At 36.2% G+C, this 27,530-nt stretch overlaps 3 protein-coding genes across 4 annotated transcripts; 2 read left to right on the top strand and 1 right to left on the bottom strand.

Moving 5' to 3' along the window:
• Nucleotides 1-1,027: 1,027 nt before the first annotated feature.
• Nucleotides 1,028-14,712, top strand: LOC142639023 (ABC transporter B family member 20). The gene is made up of 11 exons (XM_075813111.1): nucleotides 1,028-1,823; nucleotides 4,143-4,197; nucleotides 4,287-4,462; nucleotides 4,590-4,790; nucleotides 7,981-8,240; nucleotides 8,327-8,637; nucleotides 8,825-9,045; nucleotides 9,153-9,493; nucleotides 9,709-10,493; nucleotides 10,584-10,825; nucleotides 12,897-14,712. The coding sequence occupies exons 1-11, from the start codon at nucleotides 1,437-1,439 to the stop codon at nucleotides 14,124-14,126; spliced, it is 4,209 nt and encodes a 1,402-aa protein (XP_075669226.1). The 5' UTR covers nucleotides 1,028-1,436; the 3' UTR covers nucleotides 14,127-14,712.
• A 2,192-nt stretch (nucleotides 14,713-16,904) lies between these two features.
• Nucleotides 16,905-20,082, bottom strand: LOC142638869 (photosynthetic NDH subunit of lumenal location 1, chloroplastic). 2 transcript variants are annotated; one of them, XM_075812935.1, is made up of 9 exons: nucleotides 19,893-20,055; nucleotides 19,679-19,778; nucleotides 19,011-19,094; nucleotides 18,858-18,931; nucleotides 18,524-18,646; nucleotides 18,373-18,444; nucleotides 18,175-18,271; nucleotides 17,321-17,409; nucleotides 16,905-17,051 (listed from the first exon to the last, which is right to left on the bottom strand). In XM_075812935.1, exons 1-9 carry the CDS (start codon nucleotides 19,944-19,946, stop codon nucleotides 16,926-16,928), a joined length of 819 nt encoding a protein of 272 aa, XP_075669050.1. In that variant the 5' UTR covers nucleotides 19,947-20,055; the 3' UTR covers nucleotides 16,905-16,925. The 2 variants fall into 2 exon arrangements, with proteins under 2 accessions (XP_075669050.1, XP_075669052.1); XM_075812937.1 differs by lacking the exon at nucleotides 16,905-17,051 and having other exon boundaries at nucleotides 17,134-17,409; nucleotides 19,893-20,082.
• A 3,099-nt stretch (nucleotides 20,083-23,181) lies between these two features.
• Nucleotides 23,182-26,237, top strand: LOC142638731 (receptor-like protein kinase THESEUS 1). The gene has a single exon (XM_075812801.1). It carries the CDS (start codon nucleotides 23,470-23,472, stop codon nucleotides 25,990-25,992), a length of 2,523 nt encoding a protein of 840 aa, XP_075668916.1. The 5' UTR covers nucleotides 23,182-23,469; the 3' UTR covers nucleotides 25,993-26,237.
• The last annotated feature ends 1,293 nt before the right edge of the window (nucleotides 26,238-27,530 follow it).

Genomic DNA, 27,530 nt, shown 5'->3' with positions numbered 1-27,530 from the left:
TGCTCCTTTAATTACAAAAACAAAATAAAAAAATAAATATGAACTAAACAAAAATTATGCACAAAATAAGAAACACTTATTTTGTATATTATACTTTGTTGATGTGTTTTGTAATATGAAATGTTTAAAAAATACTTATTTTATATGTAGTATTATGTTGAATATGAAATAAATATTAATTTTTATTTTCATAATGTTTTTTTTTTTTGGTTTTAAGCTTTGGCCACCATTAGGTATGAATCTGGTTTAGGCCTGATTTTACATGTCTTGTTTTTGTATGCATGAAGATGTTTTTGATTAAACAAACAAAACCAAAAAAAAAAAAAGAAGAATAAAATAAACAAATACAATACAACCCACATCCCAAAAAGGTAAATTATAAAAAATTGAATAAAAAAACAAAAAAACCAAAAAGGAAAGGCATGGAACAGAGCAAATGGACTGGCAATAAAAAAAAAAAAAAGTTCCATCCTCATGTTCCCTCCCTCTCTCCAGGCATGTGTAATGCTAAAGTCATCATTTTTGTCATATTTTTTTGTCACAATTTGCTCAATTGATAAGCCATCAGCCATGGAGTTATGAACCTATTTTTATTCCATCGCTCACAAGTCACGACTTGTGACCTGAGTAGTTGTGGCAAAAATTATGTATTTATCGTGTTAAACACAACAATATATATATATATATATAATTTTTCATATAATTATTAAAAATGGTCCACTAACAAAACGCCAAGTGTCACCACCTCTCAAAACCTAAAAAGGACTTAAACGTAAATTACAATTCACACCCACTTCCTGATACAGCTGTGAACACATTTACCAACACCCATCATTGGTCACCGAATTTACCAAAAACACCACCAAACATTTTCAGGTTAACCAACTCAAATACCGTTTCGCCGGCATTTGACCGTTAACCATAAAATTTATTTATATTTTATTTATTATTTTATTTAAAAAAGAGAGAGGGGTAGAGAGAGAGAGTTTCAGAGACTTTTTGGTGTCCCCATGGGTGAGTCAAAAATTCCACCCTCTCAAAATCTTTTCTCTCTCTTTCCCTCTCCGCTTTCTTTCTTTGACTGAGTCACACAAACCCACCCGCCACGAGTCACGACTCTCATTCCTCTTTGTTCTTCTTCTTCGTTGTTGTTGTTGCAGTGGTTGTTGTTGCTGCTGCTGCTGCTGCTTTTAGGAGAGAGAAATAAAAAAACGCGAAGAAATTTTCAATTTTTTTGAAAAGAAAATATTTGTGCGTTCGAGAAATCAATCAGTCCTCTAAATTTAGCAGATCTGCTAAATTTAGAGGGAAAGCGATTCAGATAAGATTTACTGAGTTAGATAGTGTGTCTTTTTTTTGGTGTGCGTGCGTGCGTGTGCGCGTGTGAGAGTGTGTGTGTGTGTGTGTGTGTGTGTTAGGGGTGGGGTGTGGGAAGGATGATGATCTCTAGGGGACTGTTCGGGTGGTCCCCGCCGCACATACAACCGCTAACGCCAGTGTCGGAGGTGTCGGAGCCGCCCGAGTCTCCGTCGCCGTACCTCGACCAGAGCGCGGACGCGGCGGCGCAGCAGGTCGAGCAGGAGGACGAGATCGACGAGCCCGAGGAGATCGAGCCGCCTCCGGCCGCCGTGCCTTTCTCCAGGCTCTTCGCTTGCGCTGACAACCTCGACTGGGCGCTCATGTTCGTCGGCTCCTTCGCCGCCGCCGCTCACGGCACCGCCCTCGTCGTTTACCTTCACTACTTCGCGAAGATCGTCCACGTCCTCATTATCCGTCCTCACAATGATGGTAATCGTCAACTACAGCTCGATAAGCTTGAAGAGGTAAATTTTTTTTTTGTTTGGGCTCTTCTTTACAGTTTCCGAAACCCTAATTTTGGAGCTACACATTAGTTTTTTTGGTGAAATAGAACAAATTAGGGTTTTTGTTGAGCTTTATTAGGTTTAACTTAGCTGAACTTTACTAATTGTGTTTAGCTAACTTGACGAAATATTGAATAAGGAATTCAAAATTTTGGTTATTTATTTATTTGTTTATGCTATTTGATTGGTAACTATGAAGTTCATAGTTTTTGTTGCTGAGTTATTTTAGGTTATTGTTTTAATTTATTTGTTTATTTTATTGCTTTTAATGTATTGTATACTGTTCTATTACTTTGCGAAGAATCGGTTTGGTACGGATTACGATTGCTATGGCTCTGTGAATTTCGTTACGAGACGTTCCTAGCCTGAAAGTCGACAATTCATTCCTTATATATGAAGGAAAACGAAGGGCTTGCGTGACTTCACTGCTTTAACATCAATCTTTTGTTAGTGAAGAGAACAAAGGATTGCTGAAGTTTGTTCTTCGAGTCTTGTGTTCCCGCTGTTTTGTTTTCGAGAATTGAATAGTGTTAAGGCAACTTAGCTGAATAGTTTTACCTGGGCTTAGATGAGTATAGTTGGTACTTTTTTTTTGGTTGGCACTAAAATGCTAAAGTTGCCATTTGCTACGTATATGTTGCACTTAGAGGGAGGCCTAGATCAATATGGACTAGAACAAGCTTACTAGATGCATTTGGCACTTGACTTTCAAGAGGTTTTTGAAGGACGCTCTCTTAGTATACTTTTTGTGTAGTGAGGCTGTGAGGGGTTCTTTTTTATTCAATTCAATTTCTATTATTAAAAAAAAAAAAGGTTCTTGAAGAACTCATTTGGCATCGAAGGCCCACTATGTGAGCTGAAATAGAAAGATATTGATCATATTGAATGTTGTTCTTAGTTCTCAAATCTTTTTGTTGTATTATTATCATTTATCAGTTTAATATTCTACAATCTCTAGAAGGTGTGACTATCAGATATTTGGATGGGCTATTATTTGTTTGCACCTAGGGAGTTTTTCTTTAAAATTATTATTATAATATTGGTAATTACACATTACAAGGAGAGGAGATGCCATTTGAGCCAGAGCTCATTGGCGGTTTGCACCTAAGGTCTTTTGCCATTTGAAGAACCATTTTTGGCGTTAAAAATTGTACCTTATTTGAAAAATTCAACATTCTTTTTTATTCAGATTCCAAATACATTTCTTCACTACGAAGAACAGAGAATGCTTACGGAACTGGTAGTTCAGAGGGAGGATGTTGTGCCAGTCTGATATATTGATTGGTTTTCAAATAATGATGAGAGTGTTATAGCATTTTATGTGAGGACAGAATTGGTGGTCATAAATCTACTTGGAGAGTGACATCTTGTTACACTTGTGCTTTGTTCATTACTGGAATTGGCTAACCACTTAATGGCTTCTTGATTGAGTTTGTTTGTCAATTAGGGTACTATATGTTGTTAGCATCTTTATTTTGGGGCTAGACATCTTGTTGAGGATCCACAGCCCAAAACATTTGAGACTAAGGCTTTGTTATTGTTGTTATTGTTTATTTTGGGGCTGGAGTAGGGTAAACGCATATACTATTTCTTTTTTGCCTAAATTATTCTCTTCTTTATAAAGTTATTATTATATTTTTTCTCCTTCCCCCCTTTTTAATGAAAATTATAAGGGTTTAACTAAGAAAGATACATAAAATTAATTTAGTTGTATTTAATCATTGGGAAAATGTTTAATAAAAAAATCCATGTAGCATGGATTTTCATTTCCCTGTGAAGTGATGGCCTAAAAGTAATTAGCAATATTATTCAGTCAAAATATTATAAAAATGACTACGATACATGTAAACTGCAAATGCAACTCAGGTCCATGACCTTTTTTTTTTTTTATTTTTTAGTATGACTCAGGTCCATGACTTGTGGGGTTCCTTTAGTTCTGAAGTTTCCATCTGAAAGAAAAAGTATCTTACTTGACCATATTATCACTTTTTAGCCATAAAAAATGAAAAATCATTTCTGTGGCTGAAAATTCTATTAACAAATAGTTGGATTTTGATTTTCTTTGGGGCTTAGATTCTCCTGCCATGCTTTTCCTGTTCTTTCTGTTTTAAGTAACAGCCATCTGTTATTATCATTGGCATATTTTGTGTTTCACCCATCCTTATTTGGTTAGTTCTCTTCGCGATTTAGAAGTTGAAAATATCGTTCATTCTTTCATATGTGAACTAGAATTCTAGATATGAGCTTATTTTCATGGACTATTCTATTGTTTTGCTGCAGCTTACTTTAACAATCCTGTATATTGCTGTGGGTGTTTTCGGTGCTGGTTGGATTGGTAAATTATCTATCAGAATTAGTCATTACGTTATTCCTGCTTTTGTATCATGTTTGCTGCCCTCAATATTAACTTGTTCTGTGTAATAGAGGTTTCATGCTGGATTTTGACTGGGGAAAGGCAGACTGCTGTCATCAGGTCAAAGTACGTGCAAGTATTACTTAACCAAGACATGAGTTTTTTTGATACTTATGGGAACAATGGGGACATTGTGAGTCAAGTATTGAGTGATGTGCTACTTATTCAATCTGCTCTTAGTGAAAAAGTAAGTTAAGATTTAACAAATTGCCTCGCATGTATTTTTTTTTTGTTCAGTGAATTCTCTTTACAATAATGATTTTCTCTGCATGCATTATTTTGTCTAATCTGTTTATTGGCCTCTGATGATACAGGTTGGAAATTATATTCATAATATGGCTACATTTTTCAGTGGTCTTGTTATTGGATTTGTCAACTGTTGGCAGATTGCACTCATAACATTAGGCACTGGTCCATTCATTGTAGCTGCTGGAGGAATATCAAATATATTTCTTCACAGGCTTGCTGAGAATATTCAAGATGCATATGCTGAAGCAGCTAGCATTGCTGAACAGGTCTATTTATATTTTGCTTTTATTTCCCACTTAACAGCCCCCCCCCCCCCCCCCCCCCAAAAAAAAAAAAAACCCCAAAAAAGATGAGGAAATCTATAATATCTGGCCTTTCAAAGTTTAATAACAACTTGTATGCCATAAGAGTGTGTTTTGTGTTTATTTTTGTAATTTTGGTTCAGATTACTCATTGTGTTATAAGATCTGCTCCATTGCAGATTCTGTTAAAGTTGTGGAGCCACTGGTCTGAATGTGTCTGCAGCTGTTTCTTAGATTAGATACCATCATACCAATCACTTTGCCACATGAATCTTTTAAAAAATATATATAATTTCCAGGGCTACTTACCAAACATATATTAAAAGAAGAATACATATAGATGTTGCAACTGAGTCAACACCCAATGTTCAATGGAAATTATTTCCAGCGTGTTATCCCATCACCTTTTGAATCAGGTCTTTTGAGTATGAGAGAGATTTTGTGGAGGCTGAGAATACCCTCTCTTGTGAAAGAAGAATAAATGTGGATGTTGCAACTAATTCAACACCCAAAGCTCAATGGAAACAGTACCTTATTTCCAACTTGATATCCCGCCTTGTTTTGAATCTGGTTGTCTGAGTATGAGAGAGATTTTGTGGGGGCTGAGAATACCCTCTCTTGTGAATCTTTGATATTTTCTGTTTTCTCTACACCGAATAATGACATTAATGCTCAACTGTCGCTTGCTTTTCTACTCTAACATGCTACTCTTTTGTTTTCTCCTCTCACTATTACCAATGTGTAAAATTTTCAGATTTGGGTTCTCTTTTGCTGGTGATGATTACTCTTTTTTTTAGATTTTTTTTTATCTAGATTTTATATTAAGATTCTTTTGAGAGACCTCTAGGAACCTTCTTCGATGCATGATTCTTGTCAGATAACACTGTTGAACTGACATGCTTTCTGGTTTAGTGATGAAAACTTCACTACATCTCATATCCCTAGTCCCCTTCTCTCTGTGTGCGAGCATCTGAAATTTAGGCTCAGGCAATACACTCTCCTGCCTCTGCAACAATTATAGAAATTACTGACTTTATCTCTTTATCAAGTTTGCTGCAATTAGTTTTTTTTTTTTTGGGGGGGGGGGGGATGGCTTTACTGTGTTTTTACCAACGGTGTCCTTAATAGAGCCTCTTTCTGACTCTTTTTTTGTCAAGTAATGCAATTTTATTGATATATTAAAAAAAAAAAAAAAATTTGCCCAAGTATAGAGGGAGTATACATCTGGGGACCATACAATCAAACACGGAAATTACAAGAATTTATTAAATAAAAAACAGAACATAAAGTCAGACTGTGCAAAGCTGACATTCTATCCTACAAAGTTCTAAAGAAGAGTAATTTGAAATCAGCTATAGTTCTTTGTGAGTCCTCAAAACTCCAGTTCTCCCTATACACCACATCAAACAATGCTGGGCAGCTACCCGCAAACTCCCAACAAACTCTAATAAACCAAACACCATAGACCACAATTCTGTAGCAATAGGACAGTGAAGTAAGAGATGGCCAACTGATTCCCTATTTCATTTATAGAAATTACTGACTTTATCTCTTTATCAAGTTTGCTGCAATTAGTTTTTTTTTTTTTGGGGGGGGGGGGGGAGGGGGGGGGGATGGCTTTACTGTGTTTTTACCAATGGTGTCCTTAATAGAGCCTCTTTCTGACTCTTTTTTTGTCAAGTAATGCAATTTTATTGATATATTAAAAAAAAAAAAATTTGCCCAAGTATAGAGGAGGGAGTATACATCTGGGGACCATACAATCAAACACAGAAATTACACGAATTTATTAAATAAAAAACAGAACATAAAGTCAGACTGTGCAAAGCTGACATCCTATCCTACAACATTCTAAAGAAGAGTAATTTGAAATCAGCTATAGTTCTTTGTGAGTCCTCAAAACTCCGGTTCTCCCTATACACCACATCAAACAATGCTGGGCAGCTACCCGCAAACTCCCAACAAACTCTAATAAACCAAACACCATAGACCACAATTCTGTAGCAATAGGACAGTGAAGTAAGAGATGGCCAACTGATTCCCTATTTCATTTAGACATATAACACCCATCTAAAAGCCACATATTATTGTCAGTTGTCAAGATTTTCACCAAAGCTGCAGTTCAAATAAAGAAAGCAACTCTAGAAGGAATTTTTGATTTCCATATGCTCTTCCAAGGGAAAGGAAGATCATCATTGTCAAGTAGAATCTTGCAGCAACTGTTCGCTGTAAATCCCTTGTTCTTATCTGGTTTCCAGCACAGTTTATCCTCCCCACTGCCATTTACTGATACACTATAAACTATATCCATGAAATTCTACGAAAATTCCAATTGCCAATTCTGCACAGCTCTAATCTAACTATTACTAGGTTGATTTTAAAAAAAAAAATAATAATAATAAAAAGGAAGAAAAAGTAGGCTCTCTTTGCCTTTTAAACCCTATTAGAGTTGCTGGCTATGTGTAGCTCCTTTGGGTGCTTCTCAGGGAATGTCTGAAAAAAAAAGCTATGGATGAGGAGAAATTGAATGCTTATAAGACTGTGTGTATGTACTATAATTATTAAATGATCTCTACAAACTTATTTCTATAAATATTTTCTGCATTTATTAAGGTTTATTATTATTATTATTATCATCATCTATGTATTTGTATTGGGTAGATCATATAATTGACTGATGGTGATAGAACAACTTGTGGGGTCATCTTTTCCTGAGCAACTTGGGAATTACCTATAGAAGCAAAGTGCCTATTTGGTTCTATTCTCCAAGAACAGTTGTCTCTTCTTAAAAATAAACAGTATGAAAGCACATTTATGAATGTGTTTTCAAAAGCCGATTTTGGAAGGTTATTCTTGTTAACATCAATGCTCAAAGTCACAACTGTTGTGTTTCAAAAGCTGTTTTCTGAAAATTATTTTCCAAGAACATAACAAGCAACACCTTTCTGTTCTTTTGTTGGCCAGTACTTTCATCATGTGTTTGTTGAATTGTATTTGTTGAATTGGTGAGACTTCTTACTTCTTTAAATTTCTTTTACGAAGTGGCAGGTATTTTGTTCAACTTAGGAACAATTTTGAATTATAATTGTAGTCATTTTGGTAAAGCATTTAATGCCAGTATTCTGAAGTGTAAGTAATTTCTGAAATCATGCAGGCAGTCTCCTACATTAGGACGTTATATGCATTTACAAATGAAACATTGGCAAAGTATTCTTATGCAACATCACTACAAGCAACTCTGAGGTATGGTATATTAATAAGCCTCGTGCAAGGACTTGGTCTTGGATTTACGTATGGGCTTGCAATATGTTCTTGTGCCTTACAACTGTGGGTTGGAAGGTTCCTAATTACACATGGAAAAGCTCATGGTGGTGAAATTATAACAGCTCTATTTGCTATAATTTTAAGTGGCCTGTAAGTCTTTCTCAAATTTTTTTTTTCTTGGTTGTGATGATCATTTTTACTGTTTTTGTTACATGTCATTTTTCTGTCTTTAATAGTGGGCTGAATCAAGCTGCAACAAACTTCTATTCATTTGACCAAGGGCGAATTGCTGCTTATAGACTTTTTGAGATGATAAGCCGATCATCCTCTGCAGCTAATCAAGATGGAACTACCCCAGGTTCAGTGCATGGAAATATCGAGTTTAGGAATGTATATTTCAGCTATCTTTCTCGTCCTGAAATCCCTATTTTGAGCGGGTTTTACCTCACTGTACCCGCTAAGAAAGCAGTGGCACTTGTTGGCAGAAATGGCTCTGGAAAAAGCAGTATTATCCCACTTATGGAGCGGTTTTATGATCCTACATTAGGTATGATGGTCTTAATTTTAATTTCCTTTTTGTTTTGTATTTATTTGGGGTGTGTGCATGTTTTGTGTGGGGTACAGTGGTCACATACCTCTCCTCTTGCAATCTTGCACATGATATCTCAGCAAGGTCCCATTGAAATCCACAGTATGCTTGCAGATTCCAATGGTTTTAATATTCTGTGGTGCAGGAGAAGTTCTCTTGGATGGGGAAAATATTAAGAACCTGAAACTGGAATGGCTAAGAAGCCAAATAGGACTAGTTACCCAGGAACCTGCCTTGCTAAGTTTGAGTATAAGAGACAATATTGCTTATGGGAGGGATGCTACCTGCGATCAAATTGAAGAAGCTGCTAAAATAGCACATGCACATACTTTTATTAGTTCACTTGGGAAAGGATATGATACACAGGTAAACTTGAAAGACAAAATCTTCATTTATTAACTCCAATCAATGTTTCTTGGCACTGTCGGGATCATTTTTTGTTCATTAAATTAAATAACTCAGTTTCTTTTCAGGTGGGTAGGGCTGGATTAGCATTAACAGAAGAGCAGAAAATAAAACTTTCTATTGCTAGAGCAGTGCTTCTAAATCCGTCAATTCTTCTGCTTGATGAAGTTACTGGTGGACTTGATTTTGAAGCTGAAAAAGCTGTTCAGGAGGCTCTAGATCTCCTCATGTTGGGACGCTCAACAATAATAATAGCTCGACGGCTTAGTCTTATAAGGAATGCTGATTACATAGCTGTTATGGAAGAGGGTCAACTTGTTGAAATGGGTACACATGATGAATTACTAACCTTGGATGGCCTTTATGCAGAGCTTCTCAAATGCGAAGAGGCTGCGAAACTTCCTAGGAGGTATAATACAAAAGCAAATATGCATTTGTTGGCATGGAGCATTCTGGGTGACTACCTGGCAGTAATTTGTTTAAGCATGTTGTTTTGTTGTGAGGAAATATATTTTTTGTTTCTTCTGAACTTGTTTGCCAGGATGTTAAATTCCCCCCCCCCCCCCCTTTTTTTTTTCCTAAGTTGCAATCTAAATTGGTGCTGTTTATGTACGCTACATCCAGGATTCCATTGAGAAACTACAAGGAGACTGCAGCTTTCCAAATTGAAAAGGATTCTTCAGCAAGTAATAGCTTCCAAGAACCATCATCTCCTAAAATGGTCAAATCACCCTCCCTCCAAAGAGCTTCTGGCATGTTCCGGTCCTCAGACAGCACCTTTAACTCACAGGAATCACCCAAAGCTAGGAGCCCACCACCAGAGAAGATGCTGGAAAATGGTCAGCCTATGGATGCAGCAGATAAGGAACCTTCAATCAGAAGGCAGGATAGTTTTGAAATGAGACTACCAGAGTTACCCAAGATTGATGTACAGGCTGCACATCGACAAACATCAAATGGTTCAGATCCTGAATCCCCTGTTTCACCCCTTTTGACATCTGATCCCAAAAATGAACGTTCCCATTCACAGACTTTTAGTCGACCGCATAGTCAATCTGGGGATACTCCAGTGAAAGTGAAGGAAGCAAAAAATACACGGAGTCGGGAAGCACCATCATTTTGGAGGTTGGCAGAACTTAGTTTTGCAGAGTGGCTTTATGCTGTGTTAGGAAGCACTGGTGCTGCTATCTTCGGATCTTTTAATCCCCTTCTTGCTTATGTTATTGCACTGATAGTCACAGCATACTATGTTGAAGAACGTCATCACTTGGGGCATGAAGTAAACAAATTGTGCTTGATCATTGCCTGCATGGGTGTGGTGACAGTGGTTGCCAATTTCTTGCAGCACTTCTACTTTGGTATAATGGGGGAGAAGATGACTGAACGAGTGCGTAGAATGATGTTCTCAGGTGCATGACTCTTTCCTTACTATTTTAGTAGTTTTCTTTAGATAACAGAATTGTGTTTATTCATATAACCTTATCTATTCCATGTGACAGCAATGTTGCGCAATGAAGTTGGATGGTTTGATGAAGAGGAAAACAGTGCTGACACCTTATCCATGCGCTTGGCAAATGATGCTACATTTGTGCGAGCTGCTTTTAGCAACAGGCTTTCCATATTTATACAGGACAGTGCTGCTGTTATTGTGGCTGTTCTAATTGGGATGTTGCTGCAATGGCGATTAGCACTTGTGGCGTTGGCAACCCTGCCAATTCTCACTCTTTCCGCTATTGCACAGGTCTGTACGGATAGTTCAGTTGTGATCCCAAATTTATATTTCTGATAAATAATAAATTCATTAATCAGTCCATGTTGCATATATCTATTGTTTTCATCAGCTTCGAGGAGCTTTACTTTTGGGCTCTGTTTTTTAGCGGAAAAAGATCTGCATGCAGAAAAGTTTTTTATTTTAATTGAAATTGTTATTATTAAAAACTAGTAAATTACTCGTGCGATGCACGAATAATATTGTAATATTTTATGTAAGATGGTTTTGAAGAATGTTATATATATATATATATATATATTATAGCATAATTGTTATAAAACTTTATTAGTAATGAGTTCATCATAAAAAACAATTATAAATTGCACATATATCCATTATAATTATTTAATTGAAGTAATGAGGGGAAAAGAAACTTTGGAGGAATATTATAGAATAAAAGTTGATATTAATATGTTTTTCTCTTTTTCCTTAATTCTAAAAAAAATACACATCCCAAACATTTACAATTAATCACTTCATTTACAAAACCTACAAATTCACAATGTTCAACCTTAACATCAAAATTGTAATTGCTGTTGTCACTCAATATACGGGTTAGAGTTAGATGAGACATAATTTTAGAGCTAGGTAGGTGTTGTCAAATATTGAAGGTAAATGATATCGTTTTTGGTCTGTATCTATATGAGATGAGATGATATGAAGGGCTATGGGTAGGTATATATAAAAGGGTCGAAGTGCAAGAGATGAAAATGGTGAATTAAAATGCAAAGAGTTTTATGTGTATGTGTGAGGGATGAGAAGTCTTGAAATATTGAACTAAATGATACAAAGAATATTTATTGTTTAATTAGAGAAGTCTTGAAACATTGAAAAAAAAAACAATATTTAATTCGTTTTTATCTCTAATGTGACATTTGAGAATATTTTAATTCTCTTTGTATAAAATGCGCCATTTAGCAGAACCTTATGCTTTCTCACATGAGGTCTCTACTTTTATATATATATTGATTGATTGTATGTTTTTCACTGTTATATTGAATCACTGAAATTCTGTTTGTTTTGCATAGGAATACCTCATATTTTCGTAATCTTCAATGGCTACAAGTAATGACTTGTTCATGACATGAACATAAAGGTGATTATAAAATGCTTAAGAAGGAAATCACTAAAACCTAAACTCAAGAATAGGCATTAAGAATAATTCCATTTAAAGTTTTTGTAGGTTCCAGTCTGCTCAACTAGTTAAGTCTCTTGTTGTTGAATAAGGGACCTCAAAAAGGCCAATTAGTGTCTTGGCCTGATGATAAAGAGTAATGATCATGGAGTGGATGCCAATGATTCAAATCCTATCGAATCTATCGAAAAAAATAAAAATAAAATAAACTAGGCTTTTGCGTTATTTAATCCAAAACCAATTGGTTCGTAGGGGTCCCACAACAGATGCCTGTGCATCAACTCCACTGACTCGTCCACGTAAAACCACTTCACACACGCTCAGCTAGCTAATTGTAATCAGACAATAGTGACCACAATAATTATCGTCCCATATTATCCATCCATCCTACAAAAACAATGTATGCACCTCACACATGTATTTGCTTTTGCATGCACACCCTTGCAGTGCGGGGCTGAATAACTATTGGTGTATGCATCATTTCATTAATTGATTTTCACAAACACACAGCAAACTATATTTGTTTTTCTAATTACTATTAAAAAGAATTGATTTTATACATTCTTTGATCTATAAGGAGGTGCTTTTTCCTAGTCTTAGACACAGTTGCCAACTCTATATAGCCTTATGGTGACCCAAAAAAGGGTCAATGTTGTTTTTAGCTAATAGCTATATTGTCTTTATATTTGGATCTACTTTTTTATGATCGTTTAGTCAATTTATTAACCTTGCTGATGTGCCTGGATTTATGAAATATCTGCTGGTCTAATATATTTGTATTCTGTAGATGCAAAAGTTTTGTTTATATGATTCGCTTTCACTTATTCATTTTTTGATAATGAAGTACTAATGTATCTGAATATTTTGCGCCCAAATCCTTAATAGCTTCCTATTTAAATGACGCAGAAATTATGGCTTGCTGGGTTTTCGAGGGGTATCCAGGAGATGCACAGGAAGGCATCTTTAGTCCTTGAAGATGCAGTTAGAAACATATACACTGTTGTAGCATTCTGTGCTGGTAACAAGGTAATGGAGCTCTATAGGTTGCAACTGAAGAAAATATTCAAGCAGAGTTTCCTTCATGGAATGGCCATAGGTTTTGCATTTGGCTTTTCACAGTTTCTACTTTTTGCCTGTAATGCCCTTCTCCTCTGGTACACTGCATACTCTGTAAGGTACAAATATATGGACCTACCTACTGCTCTCAAGGAGTATATGGTTTTCTCTTTTGCTACATTTGCACTGGTGGAGCCTTTTGGATTGGCTCCATACATCCTTAAACGACGTAAATCTCTTATTTCAGTATTTGAGATCATAGATCGAGTGCCTAAGATTGAACCAGATGATAACATAGCATTAAAGCCACCTAATGTTTATGGAACCATTGAGTTGAAAAATATCGATTTTTGTTATCCCACTCGCCCAGAAATGTTGGTGTTGAGCAATTTCAGTCTTAAAGTGAATGGGGGGCAAACTGTAGCTGTTGTGGGAGTTTCAGGGTCTGGAAAGAGTACCATAATCTCTTTGATTCAGAGATTTTATGATCCAGTTGCTGGTCAAGTACTACTGGATGGACGAGATTTGAAACTTTATAATTTGAGATGGTTGAGGAGCCACCTAGGTCTTGTTCAGCAGGAACCAATTATATTCTCAACAACCATAAGGGAAAATATTATATATGCTAGGCACAATGCTAGTGAAGCTGAGATGAAAGAGGCTGCGAGAATAGCAAATGCACATCATTTCATCAGCAGCTTGCCTCATGGTTATGACACACATGTGGGAATGAGGGGTGTGGATCTGACTCCAGGACAGAAACAGAGAATTGCAATTGCTCGGGTAGTGCTAAAGAACGCACCCATCTTGTTATTAGATGAAGCAAGCTCATCCATTGAGTCTGAGTCAAGTCGGGTGGTGCAGGAAGCTCTAGATACATTGATCATGGGGAATAAAACAACCATTCTGATAGCCCACAGGGCTGCAATGATGAGGCATGTGGACAACATTGTAGTTCTAAATGGGGGGCGAATTGTAGAGGAAGGGAGCCATGATTCTTTGGTGGCAAAGAATGGTCTTTATGTCCGTTTGATGCAACCTCATTTCGGAAAAGGTTTGCGTCAGCACCGACTTGTTTAGAATGGATTTTGTGATTGTTTGGGTTTGGCCCTTTATCTTCTCATTCTGCTCAATCTGAATCATTGTGATATCTATACCGATGGTTGTTTCCTTGAGAATTATGGTGGAGTCTCCAGAGTGGGCAGGGAGAATGAGACTGTTGAGGCTGATAACATTGTTTATATGGCAGGGGCAGTGAGTATGCAGTGGCGGCAGTGCTAGATACGTTGTGCAAAAGTAGGTTTTAGAAGTAGGGTTTTTGGAGTGGGTTGGCCTTTGAGGAGGATGTGCTCTCGGGGCTGGATGCTTATTCTTTTGGAGACAAGCATCGCTAGATTGGTTGTCTCCATGGTATATTGATTTGCTTTTCAAGCAGGAAGTGGGTTGGAATTAATTCTAGTTTTTCTACTGAGGTGTGGTTTTTTTTTTACATTTTTAGTGAAACTCTCTCTCTAGCTTCGATGACGAATTTATTTTTCTTATAAGTTTTACTTCCATTGTGAAAAATGTAGAAAGTTCAGGAGGAAAAAAAGCTGTAACCTTTGTAAATAAATACTGATAATTTACAAGCTATTCAGTTTTGCCTGTTTGCTCCCACGAGTAAAAATATGCCATGAAGCTCCCGTTGTTAGATTCTGTAATTGTGAATTGGCTGATTATCACTTGCTGACTTGTGCTGTACTTGGAGCATTGAGCATGTGATTTGGCGTTTGGTGTCCAGCCTCATTTGGCATAAACTCCTAGAGTTTTGTGTACAGATTTGGAGTGAATTCTATAGCCTTTTTCCCCCTCATAGCTGAAAATAAAAATAATAAAGACTAATTTTATATCAAATCTACTTTTATGATGTCGAAACATGTCTTATTTTCTCAAGGGATTTGATTGTCTCACACTTACTTTATACACTCTTGATACATATCATGCAATAAATGTGAATATTCTGGAAAAATGTAGATACTCGGTGAGAAAGTGCGGACGGAGTGTACAAGAGAGTCTGAAACAATAATCTTTCTTTCGTTAAATCTATGAGGTGTGGTTTACGCTGTACACCACCCAAAGGTGGTTCTTATCCTTCAGGTTTAGCTTGTCTTCCAACCATCCCAATATTGCAGTCTACATTAGTTGTCTGTTCACCCTAGCCCACTCTTATAATTACGTCTCTGGTCCTTTTTTAATTTTTCAATTGCAAAAAGTCTTGCAACACAAATTATTCACGAATTTTTAAAAAATCTGTTGATGTGAATTGTGACTGGTCTATATTTATATAATATATTAATATTTTTTTGAGAGATAATTACAACATGTTGCTAACCCTGCAACTCAAGTTCTTTCCCTCCTAAACCTCTAAGCACTTTGTACATGAAGAGGTGTCAATTCAACTACAAAGCCCTCTGGCTATAATATATTAATATTGTTGTTATGCTTTTATTGTTGTTGTGGGGAGTAAAAGGACCCAAGCGGGCATTTGGGCCTTTGGACTCTAGCAAGGAGGGTCAATCTGTTCTTGAGCTAAGAATTTGTTAGTACTACGAATCGGCCCATACGCCGAGGGTCCGAGGATACATCCGAGGGTGAGTTTCTTCTCGGACAGACCCAAGAAAACTCGGAGATTCACTACGAAGGTCAAGGCAGAATTCCGGAAAGACTGTTGGTTAAGAGGGGGAAACCCTGAACCTTCTAGATACACCGGTGTTAGAAAAATATCATGAGCAAAGGCTGTCACCTCCACATTAAAGACTCTGCACCTACCTCCTTGGCCGCATTAATGGGGAAGTGACCCCTGAACAGTAGAACTGAAACTTCTGGTTACTATTCAAAGGCACTAAGAGAAGAAATATCTAGAGGGGAGGGGATTTGAACAACACGTGGATAAAGTATCAGGGGAAGAAGAATTTAGGGGGGGCAGTCTGTAACTAGGAGAAAAGAAAGGAATTGTAATATTTAAGAAAGAAAGAGAAATAATACAGAAGTAGTCCTCGGCTCACGTCCGAGGAGGTCCATCTGCAATTATCATTCATTATTTACAAGTGTTTGCACACCATAGTTTGTTATCAAGTTCTCAGTATCTCTAATCTAGATTTCCAGCCCATACTCTACAAATTCCATTATTTAAGGCTCATTGGGCCTGAGCCCATAATTGTCTTTGGGTCCAGGTGCAATTGTGCACTTACAGTTGTTATGTTTTTACGTTTTTATTGAGCTAGATCAACGTAGCATTTTAGTTCACTTGGTCCATTTCGGATCATTTGGTTCACTAGGTATATTTCAGTTCATTCAGTCCACTTTAAAGATGTTTTGGGAGGAGAGGTTTGTGCAGAAAGATGAGTAGTTTTATTGACAATTATGTCACTAAGGTTGGTAGATTCTTAATAAAATTACATTTATTTTATGTTATTAAAGTCTTGTATATTTTTTTTAATATAGGTGAACATTTACTTCCTTTTTAAGCTATTCAAGACGTATAGAAGATGAACTGTTTGAAAGGATTAGTACGAAACAAATTCCAATTACAAATTACATTATTTACAAAATATCTCACCTTATATAATAATTGAATATAAAATGCATTATATTTCCTCAAAAAAAAATCTCACCTTATATAATAATTTAAATTTAAGCATACTTATCTTCTTCTTCTTCTTCTTCTTCTTCTTAATTTAATTCATACGATATTATAAAAATCAACTAGTTTAGGACACTAAACAAGTAAAAGAGTCTCTTTAGTGTGTATTTTACAATTTTTGACCACGTTTTCAAGCAAAATAAAAAATGAAGTAATGTATCTTCTCATTTTTACTATAATTTGAAGTAGTTTGTCTTTTACTTAAGAGCAAATAACATTTTCCACCCTAATCTTCCATTCAATTTGCAATGTCCGTCCAAACTATTGATTTGCTCGATTGAATCTTTAATTTGAAGGAATTGTGGTAATATAACCCTCACCATCTGCACAACAAATGAAGCTTTAATTTTGCAGAGAACATTTACCATGTTATGTACATTGGGGCAGTTGCAAAATAAGACATTATTTTGTGAAACTCAAATGAAATAATTAATCACATAATTATGATGAAGATTATGATACTTGTATGAAGCTATTTCTTTTTCTTTAATATATACATAACGTAAATTAACAATTAAGCAAAAGGAAAAATAAATTAACATTCACATGCTGAGATTGCCAGCTCTCCAACAGTATTTCAGATGTCAAGCACCTTAAAAGAGTCTGCTACCACTTTAAGCCTATCGCGATATCTTCTCCAACGCCTTTCATTTGCTCCGACAATCATAGTGTAATATCTTCCTGTACAAAGAGAAAGTTGTTTATGATTTATTTAGGATAGCATTTTACAGGAGTGATTTTTCCACTTCCATTGGTGTTAAATTGCTATGTTGTGATTCATTAGTATTGCTATTCATCATTCACTTGTGTTGGGGCTAATTGGAGTTGCTGCCTTTTTTTGTTTTTGGGGGAAAGCCTTTTCAGTCAGTTCTCTGATTTTTCTGGTACAATTCTACAATGTGACAGCCTAAGGTAAATGTAAGACTATATTCCTTTCTACATCATTCACTGGCTTGCTTTTCAAATGACACAGGTGTTTTACAATTTGAACTTCTCAGTTTCCCAGACCAGTGAAGCTAGATGCAACTTTTGGTGAGCTTTCTGCAAGATCAATAACCTCGCTAGTCTGGTAACGAATACGATTGATGCGTAATGATGTAGTAACACAAATAAAACAGCGAAGCAGAACATTAAAGAAACAGTATTATTGTGAGTGACTGTTTATGTCATGATGGTCATGGGGTACTTTTCCCAATCTAAAACTCTAGAACTAACTTCCTTCTCTCATTTCTATCTCAATGCACTTACCTCCCCAATAGTGTATATGTGTATATACACAAAATAAAATGTTTCAATTGATTTTAGGTTCTTTTTTACATCCATGATAAATGTTTTAAATGGTAATTTCTTTCATGACATTAGAGAGAAATGAGATAAGATGCATGATGTTAGTTCGGAAATGGAAACATTTATGATTATGATACTTCTAGATGATAGGACACTTACCATTTCCAATTGCTATGGTTGCAAAAGAAACAGTAGAGAAATTTGGAGATCTAAGTTGGAACTCAATGGTGTAATAATTTTTCCCATCAACGGTTTTCTGCATCCAGTGGAGAGAAATTATATCTTTCCTGGACATTCTGGAGTCATAGACAAAGGAATATTTCTTTAGAGAGGTAGTGGGAAGAGGAAGATACAAACCTCTTGCGTGTTAATTATATCAGCTACTTGATTAGGTGCAGCATACACATGGTTCACCAAATAGTAAATTACCTGTTAAAAACATGGTAACTGGTGAAGACCATTTAGAGTCCTCTAAAAAAATGGACTCACAAAAATTGCAATTCCTTACCTCTTCCATTGGGCCCATATCATGGATGTCTTTTTTATCAGTTGGTATAAATCTCACCCTAACATTATGCAATTGCATAAATTTGTCCTTAAAAGCAGAATCATGCGCCCTGAAGTCAAATTCCTGAACAAGAGACAAATAAAAATTACCTCTACAGACAAAGTTCAGTCTTCCTTACTTAATGAAATGGGAAAGTATTCTCTCTCACTCATTTTACACAATATCTACAATTAATACGCTTATATACACATTTTAAAAGCCGAAAATAAAATGTCCACATTTAAAACATAAAAGTGGATGTGAGAGTATCATTGCCCTAATGAAATTTTCTTACCCTCCATTCTGAGGGGTAAACATAAGAATACCCATCTTCAGAGTCAACAAAAGCTCGATAATTTGCTGGTATTTCTGCAGAGCATGATACAATATCAAGTTAATATTAACATAGAGTTATAAAGTCAAACAAAGTAACTACCAACCATGATACCTTGAGCTAAAAGGGAACGTGCAGGGAGTAAACTAGCAGTCAGTGCTCCAACTTTCAATAATAGCAGCCTTCTCTTGCAATGACCTAAAATTCAACAGGATCAGGGCTCATGACATGATAGACATAAAAGTTCATAATGTTATGAAATCCAATCATAGTCTAGAACAAGGATATGATAACAATTTAACAACCCATTAAAGAATTTTTTGAAGTGATCATGTGTTTCACCTAAGCATTGGAGAGCACTTGTCATCAATTATAGACTAGTGCAACTCATCTAAACGGAATGGAATTATACTAGCAATTATCATTAATATTTCTATTGCTATTAATGAAAAAAACAAAAATCTTCTGGATGATTAGAACACAAGGCCTACCTAATCCTTACTAACCCTGGTTACTTGAAAAAAAGCCAGGGGTCTACCATTTCTCCAAGATAAAACTGATAGTTTACTCACTGATTAGGATGAAACATCAAGTGGACCATGCCATCGAAAGTTTAATTTAGGACAACACCATAACTAAACTCTCACAAAGCATAGAACGCCTTGTTATCGAAGGCAATTTTTGATGAGTAAAGAATCTTCCAAATAGGCATGTCTGTGAAGCAAATATGCAATCATGCACAAGATTGAAAAGTGTGAATAGAATTCAGGTGGGTGACTTACTTTCATCACTGGAGGCTGTCTCTCTTGAGCATGTGATGGTGTTGTTACGTGAAGACAATGCGGTTTCTCTAGGTAAGTCGTTGGAGTGAGGCAAATTCAACTGGAAAATGATGCATATTGCACAAAACCAAATACTTTATGTTGAGATACATGCATGTATAATCTGAATAAAAGAATGTTAAGAGACTAGAGAAGAAGAAACTCATGCACTGACTTTGTTGGATGAAGTGGTTGAAACCCAGCTCAATGATAGTGAGGACACAGCCATATTCAACTAGTAAGAGAAGCAGTTCTAGCTTCTCATAAAGTGGCTATTGGATAATGTAGCTTGTCCTTTTGTGATGGTTACGAGCTTGAGCTTGGACTTGTGTTTCCTTTTCTTAGTGGATGATACAGAGCCTAGTGAGTGGGAGAGCTTAATTTTAGGGGGATAAGCCAGACTCCAGACTGGGCTAGCAGTGCATGAGTCCTGCCTGCTTTAGCCCAAGAAGAAAGAAGGAGAAAAAGCCTAAGTCCTGCATGCCTAACGTGGCCCAGCCCAGCCCAGTAGAATAGCCGGATCTACCCTCTTTTACTTCTAGAATTCTTTTTTTTTTTACCGCTTAACAAATGATGGTATTCAGACTCTTTTTAGTATTTCACTCCTCTCGAGTGTGTATAGCCATCTGTCCCACACACACCAAGCTATTATATGAATAAATTCCATGTGTGTGGTATAAAAAAACTAGCAAGGGGTTTTCAAACTAGGACTAAAATTCACTTCTAGTCTTTAGAGTTTGGGTTATTTTGTTCTTGACCATTTTCATTTCAAAATTTGTCTAATTCCATTTTTGTATTGGTCATGCCGTCAGTTTTTGTTAGTAGTTTGACAGTTAAATTCCAAATAAGTGATGTTTATTAAGTCACGGCATGACCGATATAAAAATGAAATCAAACAAGAGAGATCACAATAAAAAATCTCTCCAAACTTAGGACTCCAAAAGTGTACAATTTTGTACTTTTATTTTTGGGTCTTGGTGTACAATTTTGAACTTTAATTTAGTACAATGTCACACAGTAAGGCAAGTTTTGGTGTCAATTTTTTTTAATAATTTAATTTCCAATCTATACTTATATTTATATAGTATCTAAAAGATAAAGCGTAGTGTTTATTATTGCTTCACTCTTTTCTATCCCATTCTGTCTAGTTCAATCCACCTCAGTCTATTTTGGTCCATTCAGTCCATTTCGGTCCACTTCAATCTTTTCTGTCCCATTCGATCTAGTTCAGTTCACCTCAATCCATTTTAATCCATTCAGTCCATTTGTTTAGTTTAGCCCGCATCAATCCATTTCTGCCTTTTAGGCCTACCTAAGTTCATTTCGGTTTATTTGGTCCACTCTAGTAATTTCTATCCTACTCGGTTCACTTCAGTCTATTTTGGTCATTCAGTCAATTTGGTTTATCTTAGTCTCTCTCAAAATAGATTTAAATTGAGAATACCTGTTTGAAATTCTAATTTATTAAAAAATATAGATCTCAAACTCATACTCATATTAAAAGGCATTATTCACTCCCCATTTATTAAGTGGTGCATGTGATTAAGCTCACGGGGTTGTTCTAACTTAGAATCAAAGTCACTGGAAGCTGGAAAAACTAATCAACATGGGCTATAGAGTTCTAGATTTTAAAGATTTTTTATTGGTATATTGCACATATATGTTGCATCTTGGATTCACAAATCAAGAGAGATGCCAATTGCCCTTTTGAGAGGAGCCAGAGATGTCATAAAATTTTGTAAATATATTAAAAAATAATAATAGCCTAAACTTTGGGAGAAGTGTGCAAAAGACAAAGGGCTCCACTAGACAAAAGATCATTAAGAAACTGAAAAAATCATAATCGAACCAGTGCAGTTGGTTAATATTTTTGTTTTCTTTGGCTAGGAAGGAACAAGAACAATCGAGTTGGTCAACAGAAAATCTACTGATCATTGCTTTAGTAAAGAATATTTTAGAGGTTTTATATTCCCTAGGGAAGCTTTTTACGCTGCCCTTTAAGGCCTTAATGAATTTCTTATTAGTTACAACTTACAGGCGTACAGTTGGTTAACTTTTTGTTTGCATGCGTTTATGGAAGAAAAATACTAATCACTTTTTTAATATTAACATCCATATTTATAAATTCTAACATTAGGGTCTAGGGAGAAATTCTGCGATACACAACGTAAAAATTATCAATTTAATTTCTTTTTGATACAGATAAGTGAGTCATTCTATGATTAGTATAATTCAATTTCCATGTTAGTTAAGATACTTGTAAGTTGTAACTTGGTAGTGTTACTTGGTTATCTCATAAAGGTGAACTTAGATTTGAATTCTCAATCCTTTCTTACTTGTTGTAAGGGAAAAGAAAAACATTTTCCATTTAGGTAATTATATTAAAGGTTCGGTTAATGCATGACCTTAGAACACCCATTAAGACATTCATTTATGAAAATATTTTATGGAGAATTGAAAAAGTTGTAAAACTTTTTCAATTCTCGATAGAGCTTTTTAAAAAAATAATATACTATTGTGTATCCTTAAGGCACACATAGTAAAATCCTTATATTAATTTGGACAATAAGAGTGAGATTGACACTTATGTGAAACAAGGATTATGCGGACATTATTCTCGAAATGGATTTTCTCTTAGTCCATCAATTTTATATGACAGTCTCACCGTTGTAAGGACCTCCTAGCTAGAGGCTGGCAGGTAAAGTGCAAGCACATCTACCATAAAGCAAACTTTTGTTTAGACCAACTAGCATCAAAAGAAAGAGGAAGGTAAGAGTAATATCATATATAATGAGCCTTCATCTTTTGTTATACTCTATATTTTAAATATACATCAATTGTGCATATAAATATTACTATTATCTGAATTATACTGGTGTATAATAAAGGTAATATAATTGACAATTATAAAATGATATTATATCAATCACAATCTATCATCTTTAGCTGTCATAAAATTTACTATGAAATTTGTTGAGTTTGATAACATTACTAAAAGAATAAAGTAAAATTAGTACGGACATGCACCAATCAATATTATATCATGTCATGTGATTTCATAGGGATATAAATATGTAATTTGTTGTCTGTTGGGGAGATGTAATGAATGCAATTCAACTACTCTAGAATTCCTTGATCTCTCCTCATTGGCCAGGCCTATAAAAGGAATCACTGATCACCGCTAGAACTAAAACGATTTTAAATTTTCTTTATTAATTAGACCGTTTAATCATAACTCCCGGACTTTTTGTTTTTGGCTGGAACATCAAGTTCAAGCACCTAATCATACTGCCGCGAAATATAGAAAGAAACAAACTAGCAAAAAGTTCAGTTAAATCTGTTCTTTACTTCGCAAACTTCAATGTTACATTTATTTCTTTTTGGTTTTCTTTAAGAAAACAAAGATAATATTTAAAGCTCTCACCTGTACTGTGAGTCCCTAGAGACTCACAAACTAGATCTTGGAAACAGGAGCATCACCATTATCACTCCCACATTAGCTAACCCCAAACGTGCTGACCTTTTCCTTTTTCAGTGATAAGCTTTCTCTTTATCTCTGTGTGACTGTGTTTGTGTCTCTTTTACACAAACAGGCACGCCTTCTTTCATTCAAGTTGCTCTTTCAACATTGTTCTAGCTGGATGATTATAAAGAACTGAGTGAGAATGCAGAGATGGGTGATCCAAATGTACGTTCTTATCTTCATTTTCTGCACTATATTGGTTTAGATTAAGCAGATATTATGCGTGAAGATGTGTCATTCCAATTGTTTGTACTTTACCTGGATTTTATGTGTTCTTTATGTTCCAGTCATTACAAGCGCTTCTTTTATTCCAAAATATAGTATTTTGATTGATTGTGGTGGAAGTAAGGCGTTGAAACTGGATGATGGCCGGGTTTTTGAGCCTGATTCTTGGAATCAGTATGTTGGGTTGTCTCCAAATTCCCACATTGTGGTTTCTGGAAACAAAATAGGCAAGTCTAATGACTCAATTCTCTATAATTCTGCTCGGGTTTTTAAAGAAAATTCTACCTACACTATCAATACTAAGCAGATTGGCCGCCATTGGCTTAGGTTGCATTTTTGTCCAGTGGAGAATCCACATTATAATTTGAAATCTGCAATTTTTTCAGTTGTGGCTAATGGAATTATGCTGCTTCATGGGTTTTCTTTTTCCAAGTCAGGCATACAGTCCTGTCTTTTTAAGGAATATGCAATTCAGGTGGTGGTGGGTGGTTCAAGTTCAGAAAAGTTGGTGCTAACCCTGTCTCCCTTCAATGGTTCAATTGCATTTATTAATGGAATAGAGGTAGTATCTATTGCTGAGGGGCAATTCCCTCCTAGTGCATTGCCTGTGCCACTAGGGCCTGCAGTTGAGATCCCCACTCATGTAGCTTTTGAGACGGCTTATAGAATTAACATGGGAGGTCCACTTCTAACTCCTAAGAATGATTCACAATGGAGGATATGGGAACCAGATCAATCTTTTCTTGTTAATGCTGCTACAGCCCGGAATGTAGTAGTTAATCCCAGTTTGGTCAAATACCTTGATGGGGTATCAGTGGAAATTGCACCCAATTGGGTTTATGCAACGGCACAAGAAATGGCGGATGCAAATGTCTCTGATCAGAGGTTTAACATCTCATGGGCATTTGAAGTTGAACCCATGTTCACCTATCTTATTAGGATGCATTTTTGTGACATTGTTAGCTCGAGTCTTCATAATTTGGTTTTCAATGTGTATATTAATAATCAATCTGCTCTAGATTCTTTCGATATCTCAAGCAAAACAATGGAATTGTCAGCTGCTTACTTCATAGACTTTGTTGCCAATGTTTCAATGGTCTCAAATCGGATTTTGGTTCAAGTAGGTCCTCCCGATCTAAGGTATTTCCCAACCAATGCAATTCTAAATGGTTTGGAGATAATGAAAATGAGCAATCCCAGTGACAGCCTTGTCAGAAATCTTAGACCAGATTATATTGATTCCAAGACCCCCAAGAGAAAAAAGTGGGCACTGCTGGCAATTACTTTTTCAATTGGTTTTGTATTTTTGGCGCTCATCTCAGCAGCTTTTTACTTGTATTTGTGCCATCCAAAGAAGCCAAGGCAGCAGAGCTCAGTTTGGTTGCCACTTGCTACACATGTAGGAAATTCTGATAGCAAAGTTTCAATTGGTAGCTTTGCTTCAACAGCACATTCTCGTAGTCTCAGCCGTGTTCTAGCTTTCTCTGAGATTCGTGAAGCAACAAAGAACTTTGATGAACACTTGGTTCTTGGTGTGGGGGGTTTTGGAAAGGTTTATAAAGCAGTGCTAGAAAATGGGGATGTGGTTGCAGTAAAGCGAGGAAACCCAAGATCCCAGCAAGGATTGACTGAATTCAGAAATGAAATAGAGGTGCTTTCCAAGCTCCGTCACAGACACCTGGTTTCTCTTATTGGCTACTGTGAAGAGCTTGATGAGATGATCCTTGTCTATGAGTTCATGGCTGGCGGTCCCCTTCGTAAGCACTTGTATGGCTCAGGTCTTCCCTCGCTAACTTGGAAGCAAAGGCTTCAAATTTGCATTGGAGCTGCAAAAGGTTTGCACTACCTTCATACTGGAGCAGCGGACAGTATTATCCACCGCGACGTTAAAACAACCAACATACTACTTGATGAAAATCTCACTGCAAAAGTGGCAGATTTTGGATTGTCTAAATTAGGCCCCACTCTGGATCAAACCCATGTGAGTACAGCAGTGAAGGGGAGCTTTGGTTACCTCGATCCTGAGTACTTTCGTCGACAACAACTCACAGAAAAATCTGATGTGTATTCTTTTGGAGTAGTACTAATGGAGGTGCTATGTGCTAGGCCAGCTATAAACCCTTCTCTTCCAAGGGAACAAGTTAACATAGCAGAATGGGCCATGTACTGGCAAAAGAGAGGGCAGTTAGAGAAGATAATAGATCCCCATCTTGTAGGTTCTGTTAATCTTGAATCCCTGCGAAAATTTGGTGAAACAGCAGAGAAGTGCCTAGCTGAATATGGGACTGACAGGCCCACAATGGGAGACATCTTGTGGAATTTGGAGTATGCTCTTCAGCTTCAAGAGGCTTCTATACAAATGGTTTCGGCTGAGAACAGTGCAAATTATATTCCAGATATTCCAGAATGGGTTCCCCAAATTGAACCTGCTGAAGGTGGTGGTGCTGACAGTGTTAGCTACAAAGAATCCGATACAATAACATCAAGTGGAGTATTCTCAGAGTTGGGGGATCCAAGTGGAAGATAGTTTGGCAAGAGGTAGCCTCTAACATGAATTGTTGTTGAGAATGTTAGTTCTTGTATTTTACCACAAACAGAAAATTTTCTTCTTACATTGAGTCTTGTATAAGTAGTCAATCTTGATCATGACTGCCAATAGACTGACCTTTTAGAAGATGATAGTTTCATAGCTTTTCAGATAAATGCAATGAAACGCTGACAATGAATGTCTTCCTTTACTTACATAGTTACATGGCTCGCTTCCCTGACTGATTCCTGTTTATGTTGCCACATGCTTGGTTTTAATCTGCCTAAGTTGATCTTTCTGTTGTTTGTGCTCATAATTATTAATTACATTTTCAAAGGTTTGTGTTTGGACTACACTTGCATGATGGAAATTTTTAATGTTCTAGAAAGTCCTTTGTTACTTCTAGTTAAATTTTGAAGATATATAATATAAAATTGATGTAGATATGAAGCAGAAGCAATAGAGAAAAAAACAAGGACATACGTGGTTTTGCTTGACCACCTATGTTCACGGAGGAAGCCCTTAGCGGCTACATTTTTACTATCATGAACTGTGTATACCATGAACCATAAGTAGTGTATATACAAGAGTTAGGTTCACCCTAATTGGGCCTACAATGTATTTGGGCCTCTTTGGCCATTACATTTGTAACCCATAAACGACAGTATCTCTAACGCTTCACTTCTAAGATTTTTCTGTGGAATCTGCAATAACATTGTCTGGATCATAACAGCCATTAGTGAAGGACAGCCTCTGAATCTGTAGACAAGGGCAACAATTCTTTCTTACAGCCCAATGTATGGTGAGCACAGCTGAACAACTTTTGGACCAAGCCCTTTGTGCAAATTGGTTTTAGATTATAAAGTTTTCGGATTGTATCTTTGTCAAATATGATGTTAAGTAAAAGGTTACAACAAAATGGAACATGTGAAGTCAGAGTCTTGCGACTCCTGCTACCATGGAATTACCCTGCAGAAGATTTCTGCCTCAAATCTTCCATTTATATCTCTGTTTCCATCCCTTCATTTTTAGCATGCGAATGGGGAAGTCTATGTTTCAGTCTGTTAGTACTGAGACATCTATAGAAGTACTAGGATTTATTTAGGAGGATTTCAATGTATAATTAGTGAAGGTTCAGAAAATAGTATTAGACTATTAGTAGTAAAAACTAAAAAGGAAAAACATATTGAAAGGTGATGATGCTTCCTCAAGGTCAAGGACCTTGGAAGACAATTGAGTACTAAATTCTAACAGTCTGTAAATATGTTTCAAAGGTCCAATTTTAGATCCATAAAGAAAACATGTCCAATTTTAGAGTCAAATAAAATAGAATATTTTTGTTAATGATGTCTAAGTCTCACAGACTGCTTAGTCCAATTTTAGCTTCCTCATGATGTGAGCCAGGTATTGTTTCAGTCAGGCTCTTGAAATTTCATAGGCCAGTCCATTTAATCAGTACCAGGCCATAGAAGAACCAGTACTGCTTGCAAATGTGATTTCAAAATTTTTATTCCAACCTCAGACATGTTTATCAACTC

The sequence above is a fragment of the Castanea sativa genome, chromosome 6, assembly GCF_040712315.1.
Source record: "Castanea sativa cultivar Marrone di Chiusa Pesio chromosome 6, ASM4071231v1".
NCBI classification, from domain to species: domain Eukaryota; kingdom Viridiplantae; phylum Streptophyta; class Magnoliopsida; order Fagales; family Fagaceae; genus Castanea; species Castanea sativa.
This window is presented reverse-complemented; position numbering and strand designations above follow the sequence as displayed.